Source organism: Oncorhynchus tshawytscha, linkage group LG19 (assembly GCF_018296145.1).
Source record: "Oncorhynchus tshawytscha isolate Ot180627B linkage group LG19, Otsh_v2.0, whole genome shotgun sequence".
Classification (NCBI taxonomy): Eukaryota; Metazoa; Chordata; class Actinopteri; order Salmoniformes; family Salmonidae; genus Oncorhynchus; species Oncorhynchus tshawytscha.
Window position 1 is genome coordinate 59,375,697 of NC_056447.1, and position 14,823 is coordinate 59,390,519.

Below are 14,823 nucleotides of genomic sequence, written 5' to 3' on the forward strand. Positions count from 1 at the left end.
ACACCCCGCTCTGCAATGTAACACAAACAGAGTCACGATGACACTGGCCATTAAAACCAATACCCTCCTATAAAGAGGTATGTTTATTAGATATCAAACAACATGTGCTCTCAGTGCCATGGTTCAAACGCTATGTTTACCGACTGAAATCAGCAGAGAGGACTAGACACAAAGACTGACCATAACAACAATCGACAGGACATACCAGGACAGCAGAGAGGACTGGACCCACAAAGACTGACAATAGATATGACAACAGATATGATGTTAGAATCACTGCAATGAAACAATGATGAGTACGCACACACAAAGAAAATAAAAGTCATGGACATCATAGCTCTTTGATCTATCGTAGCTCTCTGATCCATCGTTGCTCTCTGATCTATCATAGCACTCTGATCCATCGTAGCGATCTGATCTATCATGGCGATCTGATCTATCATGGCGATCTGATCTATGATAGCGATCTGATCTATCATAGCGATCTGATCTATCATAGCGATCTGATCCATGTTGTCATACAGAAGAACAGTTGTTATTTGAACAGTCAGCAGTGTTGTTCTGTTCTCTGGACAGGCAGGGAGGTCAGAGCTAAACCTCTGACCCCTTCCAGGTGCCATCTCAGTTGCCAGCTGATTGTCCATTTGGTTTCCAGAGCTCTGCCGCTGGCCCTGTTATCCCTGTTATCACAGCCCATCTCTGTCTCAATGTCATGGTGGACCCATTCATCCACAGCACAGTGCTCCGAGTAGGTTATCTATTCATCCACAGCACAATGCTCCGAGCAGGATATCTATTCATCCACAGCACAGTGCTCCGAGCAGGATATCTATTCATCCACAGCACAGTGCTCTGAGCAGGATATCTATTACATAAGAGTATGAGGTGAGCCATGCTGAGCTGTCAATAATCACTAAGGATTCAGACAGTGGAGTAGAAGGAGTGTATTATCACTGTTTTGACGACCATGGGGAAATCATTTCACAAGATCCAGTGGATCAAGAAAACCTTCTTTCCTCTGTGTGAAGAGATGGGGCTGTATCCTCTCAACCGTTAAATGCACTCCTCTGTGTGAAGAGATGGGGCTGTATCCTCTCAACCATTAAATGCACTCCTCTGTGTGAAGAGATGGGGCTGTATCCTCTCAACCGTTAAATGCACTCCTCTGTGTGAAGAGATGGGGCTGTATCCTCTCAACCGTTAAATGCACTCCTCTGTGTGAAGAGAGATGGGGCTGTATCCTCTCAACCGTTAAATGCACTCCTCTGTGTGAAGAGATGGGGCTGTATCCTCTCAACCGTTAAATGCACTCCTCTGTGTGAAGAGATGGGGCTGTAAATGCACTCCTCTGTGTGAAGAGATGGGGCTGTATCCTCTCAACCGTTAAATGCACTCCTCTGTGTGAAGAGATGGGGCTGTATCCTCTCAACCGTTAAATGCACTCCTCTGTGTGAAGAGATGGGGCTGTATCCTCTGTTAAATGCACTCCTCTGTGTGAAGAGATGGGGCTGTATCCTCTCAACCGTTAAATGCACTCCTCTGTGTGAAGAGATGGGGCTGTATCCTCTCAACCATTAAAAGCACAACCAAATTCTAATGGAAAAACAATCTGATTTTTGGTTTAGTTGTAATTGTGTTTGGTTGTCGACAAATTAATAATTGATATGTTGGATTCAGACTAAGACCTGGACTGGCCTGGTGTATTACAGAACTCTGTCTGTCTGCCTGTCGGTCTGACACTGGTACCTAGTCCCAATATATCCATTTGCTCTTCCCATTAGAAATTAAACAATCCTCTGAAACGCCAAGAAACCACTGACAGAAGACAGTAGATCACCATTAAGTAACACAGATGACAACATGTTAAGCAGGTTCATCAAAACCACAGATCTGGAATGTTTGATCCTCTCTACCTGTCGCCAAGAAGCCATAAAACAGGTCTGGATCAATACCAGCGAAGAAGCCTGTTAAAGAGATCAAATGAAGTGCTTTGGAACACTAAAACGAGTCGCAACTGATCTGCCACCACCTTATATTGAAACATGGTGGAGATGTCACGTTCTGACCTTAGTTCTGTTATTTTATCTGTGTTTTAGTATGGTCAGGGTGTGAGTTGGGTGGGCAGCCTGTTTGTTTTTCTATTTTGGTTTTTGAGTTCGGCCTAGTATGGTTCTCAATCAGAGGCAGCTGTCAATCGTTGTCCCTGATTGAGAATCATACTTAGGTAGCCTGGGTTTCACTTTTGGGTCGTGGGTGTTTGTCTTCCATGTCAGTGTTTGTCGCCACACGGGACTTTTTCGTTCATTTCACGTTTATTGTTTTGTATTTCTTAGTGTTCAGTTTATGTTTTAAAATAAACATTATGGACACTTACCACGCTGCGTTTTGGTCCTCCGATCCTTCTCGCTACTCCTCCTCAGAAGAGGAAGAGATCCGTTACAGGAGAGGGTATTGGGACAGATTTAAAGTGTACTGAAACATTCATCCTGGTGTTCTGAATCACGTGCGTTGTAACACCACATAATCAAGAGTTGTGCAACACCTTGCCAGAGACTGGGAGCACTAACCAGGAAAAGGTTGAAAACACTATGGTGGTGTTTCAGAATTAGATCCCTTCTTCAGGAGTCCCTCCTATTGTGTAGCTGCTCTTACACGGTGTGCTGATTAACTTCTCATTGGTCCAAAAGGTCAAACAAAAGACAAAAGAAAAGATAGTTTGGTGAAAACACAAGTTTGTATTTTAAAGTTTGTCCAGTATAATAATTAATGAGTACAACATTACTTTTTAAAGACATGATTTTGTAGCTTCAACTGTTTTATCTTTTCTTAGCAAATTATCAAACAACAACAAAACATTAACTGGGTAATATTCATTATTCCAATTCTGTTGCAAAACGTTTCTTAAACTGAAGCAAACGAAACGTGGAGGGATCTACCTGAATTGGTCCAATATAAACTCTTGTTTTGCTCGGTTTGCTTCCAAATCAAATCAAATTTTATTTGTCACATACACATGGTTAGCAGATGTTAATACGAGTGTAGCAAAATGCTTGTGCTTCTAGTTCCGACAATGCAGTAATAACCAACAAGTAATCTAACCTAACAATTCCAAAACTACTACCTTATACACACAAGTGTAAAGGGATGAAGAATATGTACATAAAAATATATGAATGAGTGATGGTACAGAACGGCATAGGCAAGATGCAGTAGATGGTATCGAGTACAGTATATATATATGAGATGAGTAATGTAGGTATGTAAACATATACAAGTGGCATTGTTTAAAGTGGCTAGTGATACATGTATTACATTAAGATGACAAGATGCAGTAGATGGTACAGAGTACAGTATATACATATGAGATGAGTAATGTAGGGTATGTAAACATTATATTAAGTGGAATTGTTTATAGTGGCTAGTGATACATTTTTTACATACATTTTTCCATTATTGAAGTGGCTGGAGTTGAGTCAGTATGTTGGCAGCAGCCACTCAATGTTAGTGATGGCTGTTTAACACTCTGATGGCCTTGAAATAGAAGCTGTTTTTCAGTCACTCAGTCCCTGCTTTGATGCACCTGTCCGTTTGGTTCTTAAACGGTAAACGGTTTCCGTAATGAATACACCCCAGGTCTTTCACATTTTTATATTGACAAAGTAAAACAGTTCACTGATCTGTAAGGTAGTTACCATACAGTGGCTTGCGAAAGTATTCACCCCCTTGGCACTTTTCCTATTTTATTGTCTTAACCTGGAATTATTATTATTATTTTTTTTTTTGGGGGGGGGTTGTATCATTTGATGCCTACCACTTTGAAGATGCTAAATATTTTTTTTTATTGTGAAACAAACAAGAAATAAGACAAAAAAATTGAAAACTTGAGCGTGCATAACTATTCACCCCCCCAAAGTCAATCCTTTGTAGAGCCACCTTTGGCATCAATTACAGCTGCAAGTCTCTTGGGGTACGTCTCTATAAGCTTGGCACATCTAGCCACTGGGATTTTCTTAATTCTTCAAGGCAAAACTTCTCCAGCCCCTTCAAGTTTGATGGGTTCCACTGGTGTACAGCAATCTTTAAGTAATAACACAGATTCTCAATTGGAGTGAGGTCTGGGCTTTGACTAGGCCATTCCAAGACATTTAAATGTTTCCCCTTAAACCACTCAAGTGTTGCTTTAGCAGTATGTTTAGGGTCATTGTCCGGCTGGAAGGTGAACCTCCATCCCAGTCTCAAATCTCTGGAAGACTGAAACAGGTTTCCCTCAAGAATTTCTCTGTATTTAGTGTCATCATTCCTTCAATTTCCTAGTTCCTGTCGATTAAAAACATTCCCACAGCATGATGATGACACCACCATGCTTCACTGTGGGGATAGTATTCTCGGGGTGATGAGAGGTGTTGGGGTTTGCGCCAGACAGCTTTTTCCTTGATGGCCAAAAAGCTCAATTTTAGTCTCATTCGAGAACCTTCTTTCATATGTTTGGGGAGCCCAGGTCTGTGGAGTGTATGTCTTAAAGTGGTCCTATGGACAGATACTCCAATCTCCGCTGTGGAGCTTTACAGCTCCTTCAGGGTTGTCTTTGGTCTCTTTGTTGCCTCTGTGATTAATACCCTCCTTGCCTGGTCTGTGAGTTTTGGTGGGCGGCCCTCTCTTGGCAGTTTTGTTGTGGTGCAATTTTTTAATAATGGATTTAATGGTGCTCCGTGGGATGTTCAATGTTTTGGATATTTTTTTATAATCCAACCCTGATCTATACTTCTCCACAACTTTGTCCCTGACCTGTTTGAGGAGCTCCTTGGTATTCATGGTGCCGCTTGCTTGGTGGTGCCCCTTGCTTAGTGGTGTTGCAGACTCTGGGGCCTTTCAGAACAGGTGTATATACAGTTGAAGTCAGAAGTTTATATACACCTTAGCCAAATACATTTCAACTCAGTCTTTCACAATTCCTGACATTTAATCCGGGTAAAAATGCCCTGTCTTAGGTCAGTTAGGATCACCACCTTGTTTTAAGAATGTGAAATGTCAGAATAATAGAGAGAATGGAAATATGGCATTATATTTCACATTCATGGGAAAAAATAGAGGCTATGACTGCTAATTTTAGCAGTAGCACTCCTGCAAAACTTCAGCCCAGGGCTCAACTTCGGCCCAGGGCTCAACTTCGGCCCAGGGCTCAACTTCGGCCCAGGGCTCAACTTCGGCCCAGGGCTCAACTTCGCCCCAGGGCTCAACTTCGCCCCAGGGCTCAACTTCGCCCCAGGGCTCAACTTCGCCCCAGGGCTCATCCACCATCCATTGGGCTGCAGGAACATGCAGTGTGGTAGTCCAGCGCTAGCGCAGGTTAAAATAAGTGGCTATAGTGTAGCATACATCAAACAATAGATGAAGCTCATATAGTTAGTAGGCTTTCCAGCAGTATCAACTAAAAAGTGCCTTAATTTGCATAAAAAACTAGTTCACGACAAGTGCAAACAATGACATGTCAGTTACCAACTACGTGTAGCTTCACGAAAAACTGATCAATGAATCAAAATGGCTGTCCAAACTATTAGCATTAGCAGCTGAAATGCTACACCAAACAAATGTTGTTATTGAGTGAATTCCTTTTCTGTTTCCTCGTTCAATGTGATGATCCCTGCAATAAACCATTCACACATACTTTCAGGGATTGTTTTGGAGAGTTTCATCTGAATGTCTGGTGTGCTCTCACCTGTCTGGCTGTGTGAATGATCCAAATACAGGGGAGGTGCCTGCAAACTTGCCTGTTTTTATACTTGGTTTGCTAGAGAGAACACCTGCCACAAATATCCTCTCTCCACCTCCATGCCGCAGACTGGGAGAATTCTGAACAGAATGGCAGCACAATGTTTGAAGTTCACATTTAGCCTTTATTCTTAAAATGTGTCTTCTAATATGGGGCCCAGAATCCTCACATGGTACATGGCTATGTGGTTGAGTGGGTCAGATTCCAAATAAATATTTTACAGGGGTTCAATTCCAGTTTCCAACTCACTCCTTCTCGGTCTCCTCCTGTTTCTAATGTGTCTTATCTCTCTAAACAAAGCACTGAAAAACTAAAGGTGGAATTTCACACCAAAGATATTCTCCCTCGGCCCCATTCAGATTTAGGTTGATTTAACATGGATATACATATACAGTGGGGCAAAAAAAATATTTAGTCAGCCACCAATTGTGCAAGTTCTCCCACTTAGGAAGATGAGAGAGTCCTGTAATTTTCATCATAGGTACACTTCAACTATGACAGACAAAATGAGAAAATAAATCCAGAAAATCACATTGTAGGATTTTTAATGAATTTATTTACAAATTATGGTCCCCCCGTGTGGTTCTGGGATTTTTGCTCACCGTTCTTGTGATCATTTTGACCCCACAGGGTGAGATCTTGCGTGGCGCCCCAGATCGAGGGAGATTATCAGTGGTCTTGTATGTCTTCCATTTCCTAATAATTGCTCCCACAGTTGATTTCTTCAAACCAAGCTATTGCAGATTCAGTCTTCCCAGCCTGGTGCAGGTCTACAATTTTGTTTCTGGTGTCCTTTGACAGCTCTTTGGTCTTGGCCATAGTGGAGTTTGGAGTGTGACTGTTTGAGGTTGTGGACACGTGTCTTTTATACTGATAACAAGTTCAAACAGGTGCCATTAATACAGGTTATGAGTGGAGGACAGAGGAGCCTCTTAAAGAAGAAGTTACAGGTCTGTGAGAGTCAGAAATCTTGTTTGTTTGTAGGTGACCAAATACTTATTTTCCACCATAAGATTTTTTTTTAAAATCCTACAATGTGATTTTCTGGATTTTTTTTCTCATTTTGTCTGTCATAGTTGAAGTGTACCTATGATGAAAATTACAGGCCTCTCTCATCTTTTTAAGTGGGAGAACATGCACAATTGGTGGCTGACTAAATACTTTTTTGCCCCACTGTATATATATATATTTTTTTAAGTCCATATTTTAATAAGTCCATGTCTAGTATCTCAAGTCTGAATCAGGCCCATGTGGTAACAAGGGGGGTTCAGCACAAAAGTTCAGTCCTGAAGACTGTCTGAGTGGTCTTAGGCAGTCGTTTGACAAGCAGGAGACCTGGGTTCTGTAATTTACTGCCGTAAACATTTGGATTGTAACATTATTTATAATCTCACAATGGGTCTGGCAACTGTAGACTATTATTAGTGCCAAAATCTACCCTAGGAAAAGTATGTATTTTTCTTGTCTATATTGAACACATAATTTAAACATTCACAGGGTTGGAAAAAGTATGTGTACCCCTTGGCTAATGACTGTCCAAAAGCTAATTGGAGTCAGGAGTCAGCTAACCTGGAGTTCAATCAATGAGATGAGATTGTACATGTTGGTTAGTTAGAGCTGCCTTGCCCTACAGAAAACACTCACAAAATGTGAGTTTGCTATTCACAAGAAGCATTGCCTGATGTAAACCATGCCGCTAACAAAAGAGATCTCAAAAGACCTAAGATTAAGAATTGTTGACTTGCATAAAGCTGGAAAAAAGTGCATAAAGCTGATACTTTTTTTCAAAAGTATCTTTATAATGCCTTGATGTTCATCAGTCCTCGGTAAGACAAATTGTCTATAAATGGAGAAAGTTCAGCACTGTTGCTTCTCTTTCTAGCGGTGGCCGTCCTGCAAAGATAACTGCAAGAGCACAGCGCAGAATGCTCAATGAGGTGAAGAAGAATCCTATTGTGTGGGCTGAAGACTTACAGAAATCTCTGGAACATGCTAACATCTCTGATGAGTCTACAATATGTAAAACACTAAACAAGAATGGTGTTCATGGGAGGACACCACGAAAGAATTCACTGCTATCCCCCCAAAAAACATTTTCTGCATGTCTGAAGTTTGCAAAAGTGCACCTGGATGATCCACAGGGCTACTGGCAAAATATTCTGTGGACAGGTGAAACTACAGTTGAGTTGTTTAGAAGGAACACTCAACACTATGTGTGGAGAAAAAAAGGCACAAAACCTCATCCCAACTGTAAAGTATGGTGGAGGGAGCATCGTGGTTTGGGGCTGCTTTGCTGCCTCGGGGCCTGGACAGCTTGCTATCATCGATGGAAAAATGAATTCCCAAGTTTATCAAGAGAATGTTTGGCTATCTGTCCGCCAATTGAAGCTCAACAGAAGTTGGGTGATGCAACAGGACAACGACCCAAAACACAGCAGGAAATCAACAACAGAAACTGCTTCAACAGAAGAAAACACGCCTTCTGGAGTGGCCCAGTCAGAGTCCGGACCTTGAGATGCTGTGGCATGACCTCAAGACAAAGTTCACACCAGACATCCCAAGAATATTACTGAACTGAAACAGTTTTGTAAAGAGGAATGGTCCAAAATTCCTCCTGACCGTTGTGCAGGTCTGATCCGCAACTACAGAAAATGTTTGGTTGAGGTTATTGCTGCCAAAGGAGGGTCAACCAGTTATTAAAACCAAGTGTTCACATTTCCCACCATGCACTGTGAATGTTTACACGGTGTTCAATAAAGACATGACAACGTATCATTGTTTGTGTGTTATTAGTTTAAGCAGACTGTGTTTGGCTGTTGTGACCTAGATGAAGATCAGATAAAATGTTATGACCAATTTATGCAGACATCCATGTATTTCCAAAGGGTTCACATACTTTTTCTTGCCACTGCAGACAAATCAAATCAATAATGACACAGACGATAATAGAAAAAATAATAATAGTCAATGAGCAGTAACAATGAGCAGGACACTACAGTAAGAAATGAATGAGGACAATAATGAAATGGTGAGAAAGATACAAGTAGCAATGCTATTGCTCTGGTTGGTCATTCCACTGGCTTCCCTAGGGGTGTGGCAGGAAGCTACTTATTTTGCAGGTAATAGTGTTACACCCTGATCTGATTCACCTGTCTTTGTGCTTGTCTCCACCCCCACCATGTGTTTCCCATCGCCCCTCATTATCCCCTGTGTATTTATACCTGTGTTCTCTGTTTGTCTGTTGCCAGTTCGTTATGTTCGTCAAGCCTCCCAGCGGTTTTCCCCTTACTCCTGTCTTTTCTAAAGTTCCTGTTTTCTAGTTTCTTGTTTTCTAGTTTTGCCAGTTTTGACCATTCTGCCCTGAGCCTGCCTGCCGTTCTGTACCTTGTCCCACCACGCTGGATTACTGACCTCTGCCTGCCCTTGACCTGTTGTTTTGCTTGCCCTCTGTTCTAGTAATACACTTTTGTTACTTCGACTGGGTCTTCCCTAAAACGTGACAGTACGAACCAGCCATGACCAACCCAGCAGACTCAAATCAGCTCCACAATGCTGTCTCCCTGCAAGGAGTCACCATGTAACCTGCCAGGCTTTTCTCTCCCAATGCTCCCTCATTTTCGAGCTGCAGCCTTCTTTGTTCCCCTTGGACTGCTCGAGGATATTGTACATCATAACGATGATGTCCGGGAGGGCACTCGCCTGGGCTACGGCGGTATGGGAGCAACAGTCCATCGTCTGCCTCAGTCTAGAGGAGTTTGTGGCGGAATTTCGGAAGGTGCTTGATTCTCCGTTCTGTTGCTCCGTACCCTCCGTATACTTCCCACTTTTCAAGTTTCTAAAATCAAACCCATGTCTCAGAGCCCTTTGTCTCCTGTTTCTGGATTACTGACCTCTGCCTGCCCTTGACCTGTCGTTTTGCCTGTCCCCTGTTCTAGTAACAAACATTTGTTATTTCGACACTGTCTGCATCTGGGTCATTCCTAAAAGGTGTTAAATACGGCACAAAGAGGGATTTTCTGTTTTGGTTTCAAAATCATTGTATTTGTTTTCAATTTTGATGGGGTAAAAATGCCCGTAAATCTGTATAGTTCTGGCAGTGTAGGAGAAAATGCAGCTCTGTCTTCACCGCTCTCTGAGGGTGGAGTGAACACAACCTGTCCTCCCTGGGTAGCCAGATCTGTCAGTGACGGATGGTTTCTACGACCAGGCTGTGCTAGCGAATAAATACGTCAGATTACTATATTTACCTATCAGCTATCTATCTAGATAAATAATACCTCTGATTACTATACCTACCTATCAGCTATCTATCTAGATAAATAATACCTTCTCTGAACAAGTCTGCCTAAAAGCAGTAAGGAACAGGAATGGAATAGGGGAGAGAGAGGGAGATATATGACCTGTGGACAGGTGGTTAATGTGAGGCTGGACTGGAGTAGCTCGTAGAAAGAGGACAGCTGCAACAGAATGCCAGAAGCTCCACTTACCGGAGGATCTCTTTCCGTGTGAAGAAGGTACAGTCCTATGAGGAAAAGAAGAAAACATTATTTATCATTGCTATACACGACATTAAGGCCAAATATTGTTACATGCAGCACATATCTGAGAATGTTTTTAGAATATAGAACAAATGCATTTATTTCACATAAATCAACCCTAAAGCCTTAGGAGGGTTAGCGCTCCTGAAATATTGTCTACTGGACTCCCTACAGTGTGACCTCAATCACCTAAAGTGTGATCTCAAAGTGTGACCCCTGCAGTGAAAAGACTCATGTTCCTCTGATGTCACTATAGAGCTATAGGTTGTCAGCTGTCTCTCGCCACACAGAAAGGTGAGTTGAGCCAGCCAGGGGAAGGAACATGATCAGCTGGTGTCTGTGATCATGGCACAAGATAGATAGAGACACACTGTACCATCACCCTCTAGTCCAGACACACTGTACCATCACCTACTAGTCCAGACACACTGTACCATCACCTACTAGTCCAGAACTAGTCCAGACACACTGTACCATCACCTACTAGTCCAGACACACTCCACCATCACCTTACTAGTCCAGACACACTGTACCATCACCTACTAGTCCAGACACACTGTACCATCACCTACTAGTCCAGACACACTGTACCATCACCTACTAGTCCAGACACACTGTACCATCACCTACTAGTCCAGACACACTGTACCATCACCTACTAGTCCAGACACACTCACCATCACCTACTAGTCCAGACACACTGTACCATCACCTAACTAGTCCAGACACACTGTACCATCACCTAACTAGTCCAGACACACTGTACCATCACCTAACTAGTCCAGACACACTGTACCATCACCTACTAGTCCAGATACACTGTACCATCACCTACTAGTCCAGACACTGCACCCTCACCTACTAGTCCAGACACTACACCATCACCTACTAGTCCAGACACACTGCACCACCACCTACTAGTCCAGACACTACACCATCACCTACTAGTCCAGACACTCACCATCACCTACTAGTCCAGACACACTGTACCATCACCTACTAGTCCAGACACACTGTACCATCACCTACAGTCCAGACACACTGCACCATCACCTACTAGTCCAGACACACTGTACCATCACCTACTAGTCCAGACACACTGTACCATCACCTACTAGTCCAGACACACTGCCAGCACCTACTAGTCCAGACACACTGCAGCAGCACCTACTAGTCCAGACACACTGCAGCATCACCTACTAGTCCAGACACACTGCAGCATCACCTACTAGTCCAGACACATTGCACCATCACCTACTAGTCCAGACACATTGCACCATCACCTACTAGTCCAGACACATTGCACCATCACCTACTAGTCCAGACACATTGCACCATCACCTACTAGTCCAGACACTACACCATCACCTACTAGTCCAGACACCACACCATCACCTACTAGCCCAGACACTACACCATCACCTACTAGTCCAGACACCACACCATCACCTACTAGTCCAGACACACTGCACCATCACCTACTAGTCCAGACACACCACACCATCACCTACTAGCCCAGACACCACCATCACCTACTAGTCCAGACACCACACCATCACCTACTAGTCCAGACACACTGCACCATCACCTACTAGTCCAGACACACTGTACCATCACCTACTAGTCCAGACACACTGTACCATCACCTACTAGTCCAGACCACCTCACCATCACCTTACTAGTCCAGACACACTGTACCATCACCTACTAGTCCAGACACACTGTACCATCACCTACTAGTCCAGACACACTGTACCATCACCTACTAGTCCAGACACACTGCACCATCACCTACTAGTCCAGACACACTGTACCATCACCTAACTAGTCCAGACACCACTGTACCATCACCTAACTAGTCCAGACACACTGTACCATCACCTAACTAGTCCAGACACACTTGCACCATCACCTACTAGTCCAGATACACTGTACCATCACCTATAGTCCAGACACTGCATCACCTACTAGTCCAGACACTACACCATCACCTACTAGTCCAGACACACTGCACCACCACCTACTAGTCCAGACACTACACCATCACCTACTAGTCCAGACACTACACCATCACCTACTAGTCCAGACACACTGTACCATCACCTACTAGTCCAGACACACTGTACCATCACCTACTAGTCCAGACACACTGCACCATCACCTACTAGTCCAGACACACTGTACCATCACCTACTAGTCCAGACACACTGTACCATCACCTACTAGTCCAGACACACTGCAGCAGCACACTAGTCCAGACCACTCACCTACTAGTCCAGACACACTGCAGCATCACCTACTAGTCCAGACACACTGCATCATCACCTACTAGTCCAGACACATTGCACCATCACCTACTAGTCCAGACACATTGCACCATCACCTACTAGTCCAGACACATTGCACCATCACCTACTAGTCCAGACACATTGCACCATCACCTACTAGTCCAGACACTACACCATCACCTAGTCCAGACACCACACCATCACCTATAGCCCAGACACTACACCATCACCTACTAGTCCAGACACCACACCATCACCTACTAGTCCAGACACACTGCACCATCACCTACTAGTCCAGACACACCACACCATCACCTACTAGCCCAGACACTACACCATCACCTACTAGTCCAGACACCACACCATCACCTACTAGTCCAGACACACTGCACCATCACCTACTAGTCCAGACACACTGCACCATCACCTACTAGTCCAGACACACTGTACCATCACATTAAAACCTGTGACCTCCCCTACCCCTTCAACCCATTCGTCCCTCCCTGTTCCTTCAATTCTGCCATCCCCCCTTCTTCAACCCATTCCACCCTCTCTTCTCCTTCAGCGCTCTCATCCTCCCTACCCCTTAAACCCATTCCACCCTCTCTTCTCCTTCAACCCTGCCACCCTACCTACCCCTTCAACCCTGCCACCCTACCTACCCCTTCAACCCTGCCACTCTCCTTACCCCTTCAACCCTGCCACCCTCTCTTCTCCTTCAATCCTGCCATCCTCCCTCTCTGCCAGCCTTAATGGCAGCCTCTCAGCACCCTGAATAACACAGTCATTCTCTCAGCTTCTGAAGACAGAGACATTTCAAATCTGACCCAGTTCATGGTCTGACTGTGTTTATAGTCTGACTGTGTTTATAGTCTGACCCTGTTTATAGTCTGACCCTGTTCACCCTTTCCTTTTCTCTCTCTGTCACATGGTGCCAGCTCTGCCAACACAGCTCTGCCAGGCCAACACAGCTCTGCCAGGCCAACACAGCTCTGCCAGGCCAACACAGCTCTGCCAGGCTAACACAGCTCTACCAGGCCAACACAGCTCTACCAGGCCAACACAGCTCTACCAGGCCAACACAGCTCTACCAGCCCAACACAGCTCTACCAGCCCAACACAGCTCTACCAGCCCAACACAGTTTTGCCAGACCAACACAGCTCTACCAGGCTAACACGGTACCAGACCAACACAGCTCTACCAGGCTAACACGGCTCTACCAGGCTAACACGGCTCTACCAGCCCAACACAGCTCTGCCAGGCCAACACAGTTCTGCCAAAAAAGCTCTGCCAGCCCAACACAGCTCTGTACCTTGTCAGCTCGGGGATTTGAACTTGCAACCTTTCGGTTACTAGTCCAATGCTCTAACCACTAGGCTACCCTGTACTGTACTGTAGATGAACTGTACTGTAGATGAACTGTACTGTAAATGAACTGTACTGTAAATGAACTGTACTGTAAATGAATGAACTGTAAATGAACTGTACTGTAGATGAACTGTACTGTACTGTAGATGAACTGTACTGTAGATGTACTGTACTGGAGATGAGCTGTACTGTAGATTAACTGTACTGTACTGGAGATGAACTGTACTGGAGATTAACTGTACCGTAGATGAACTGTACCGTAGATGAACTGTACCGTAGATGAACTGTACCGTAGATGAACTGTACCGTAGATGAACTGTACTGGAGATGTACTGTACTGTAGATGTACTGTACTGTAGATGTACTGTAGATTAACTGTACTGTAGATTAACTGTACTGTACTGTAGATGTACGGTCCTGTAGATGTACGGTCCTGTAGATGTACTGTACTGTAGATGTACTGTAGATGTACTGTACTGGAGATTAACTGTACTGTACTGTAGACGTACTGTACTGTAGACGTACTGTACTGTAGATGAAATGTACTGTAGATGAGATGAACTGTACTGTAGATGGACTGTACTGTAGATGGACTGTACTGTACTGAAGATGTACTGTAGATGTACTGTACTGTACTGAAGATGTACTGTACTGTAGATGTACTGTATTGTAGCTGAACTGTACTGTAGATGGACTGCACTGTACTGTAGATGGACTGTATTGTAGATGAACTGTACTGTAGATGTACTGTATATGAACTGCACTGTAGATGTACTGTAGATGAACTGTACTGTACTGTATATGTACTGTGCTGTAGATGAACTGTACTGTAGATGAACTGCACTGTACTGTAGATGT

At 43.9% G+C, this 14,823-nt stretch overlaps 1 protein-coding gene across 1 annotated transcript in view; it reads right to left on the reverse strand.

The window, feature by feature from the left end:
- cib2 (calcium and integrin binding family member 2) overlaps positions 1 to 14,823 on the reverse strand; it is a 46,535-nt gene that overhangs the window by 19,038 nt on the left and 12,674 nt on the right. Inside the window, exon 2 of the mRNA XM_024380195.2 lies at positions 10,258 to 10,292. Coding sequence (XP_024235963.1) covers positions 10,258 to 10,292 — 35 coding nt within the window. The remainder of the gene's footprint in view (positions 1 to 10,257; positions 10,293 to 14,823) is intronic.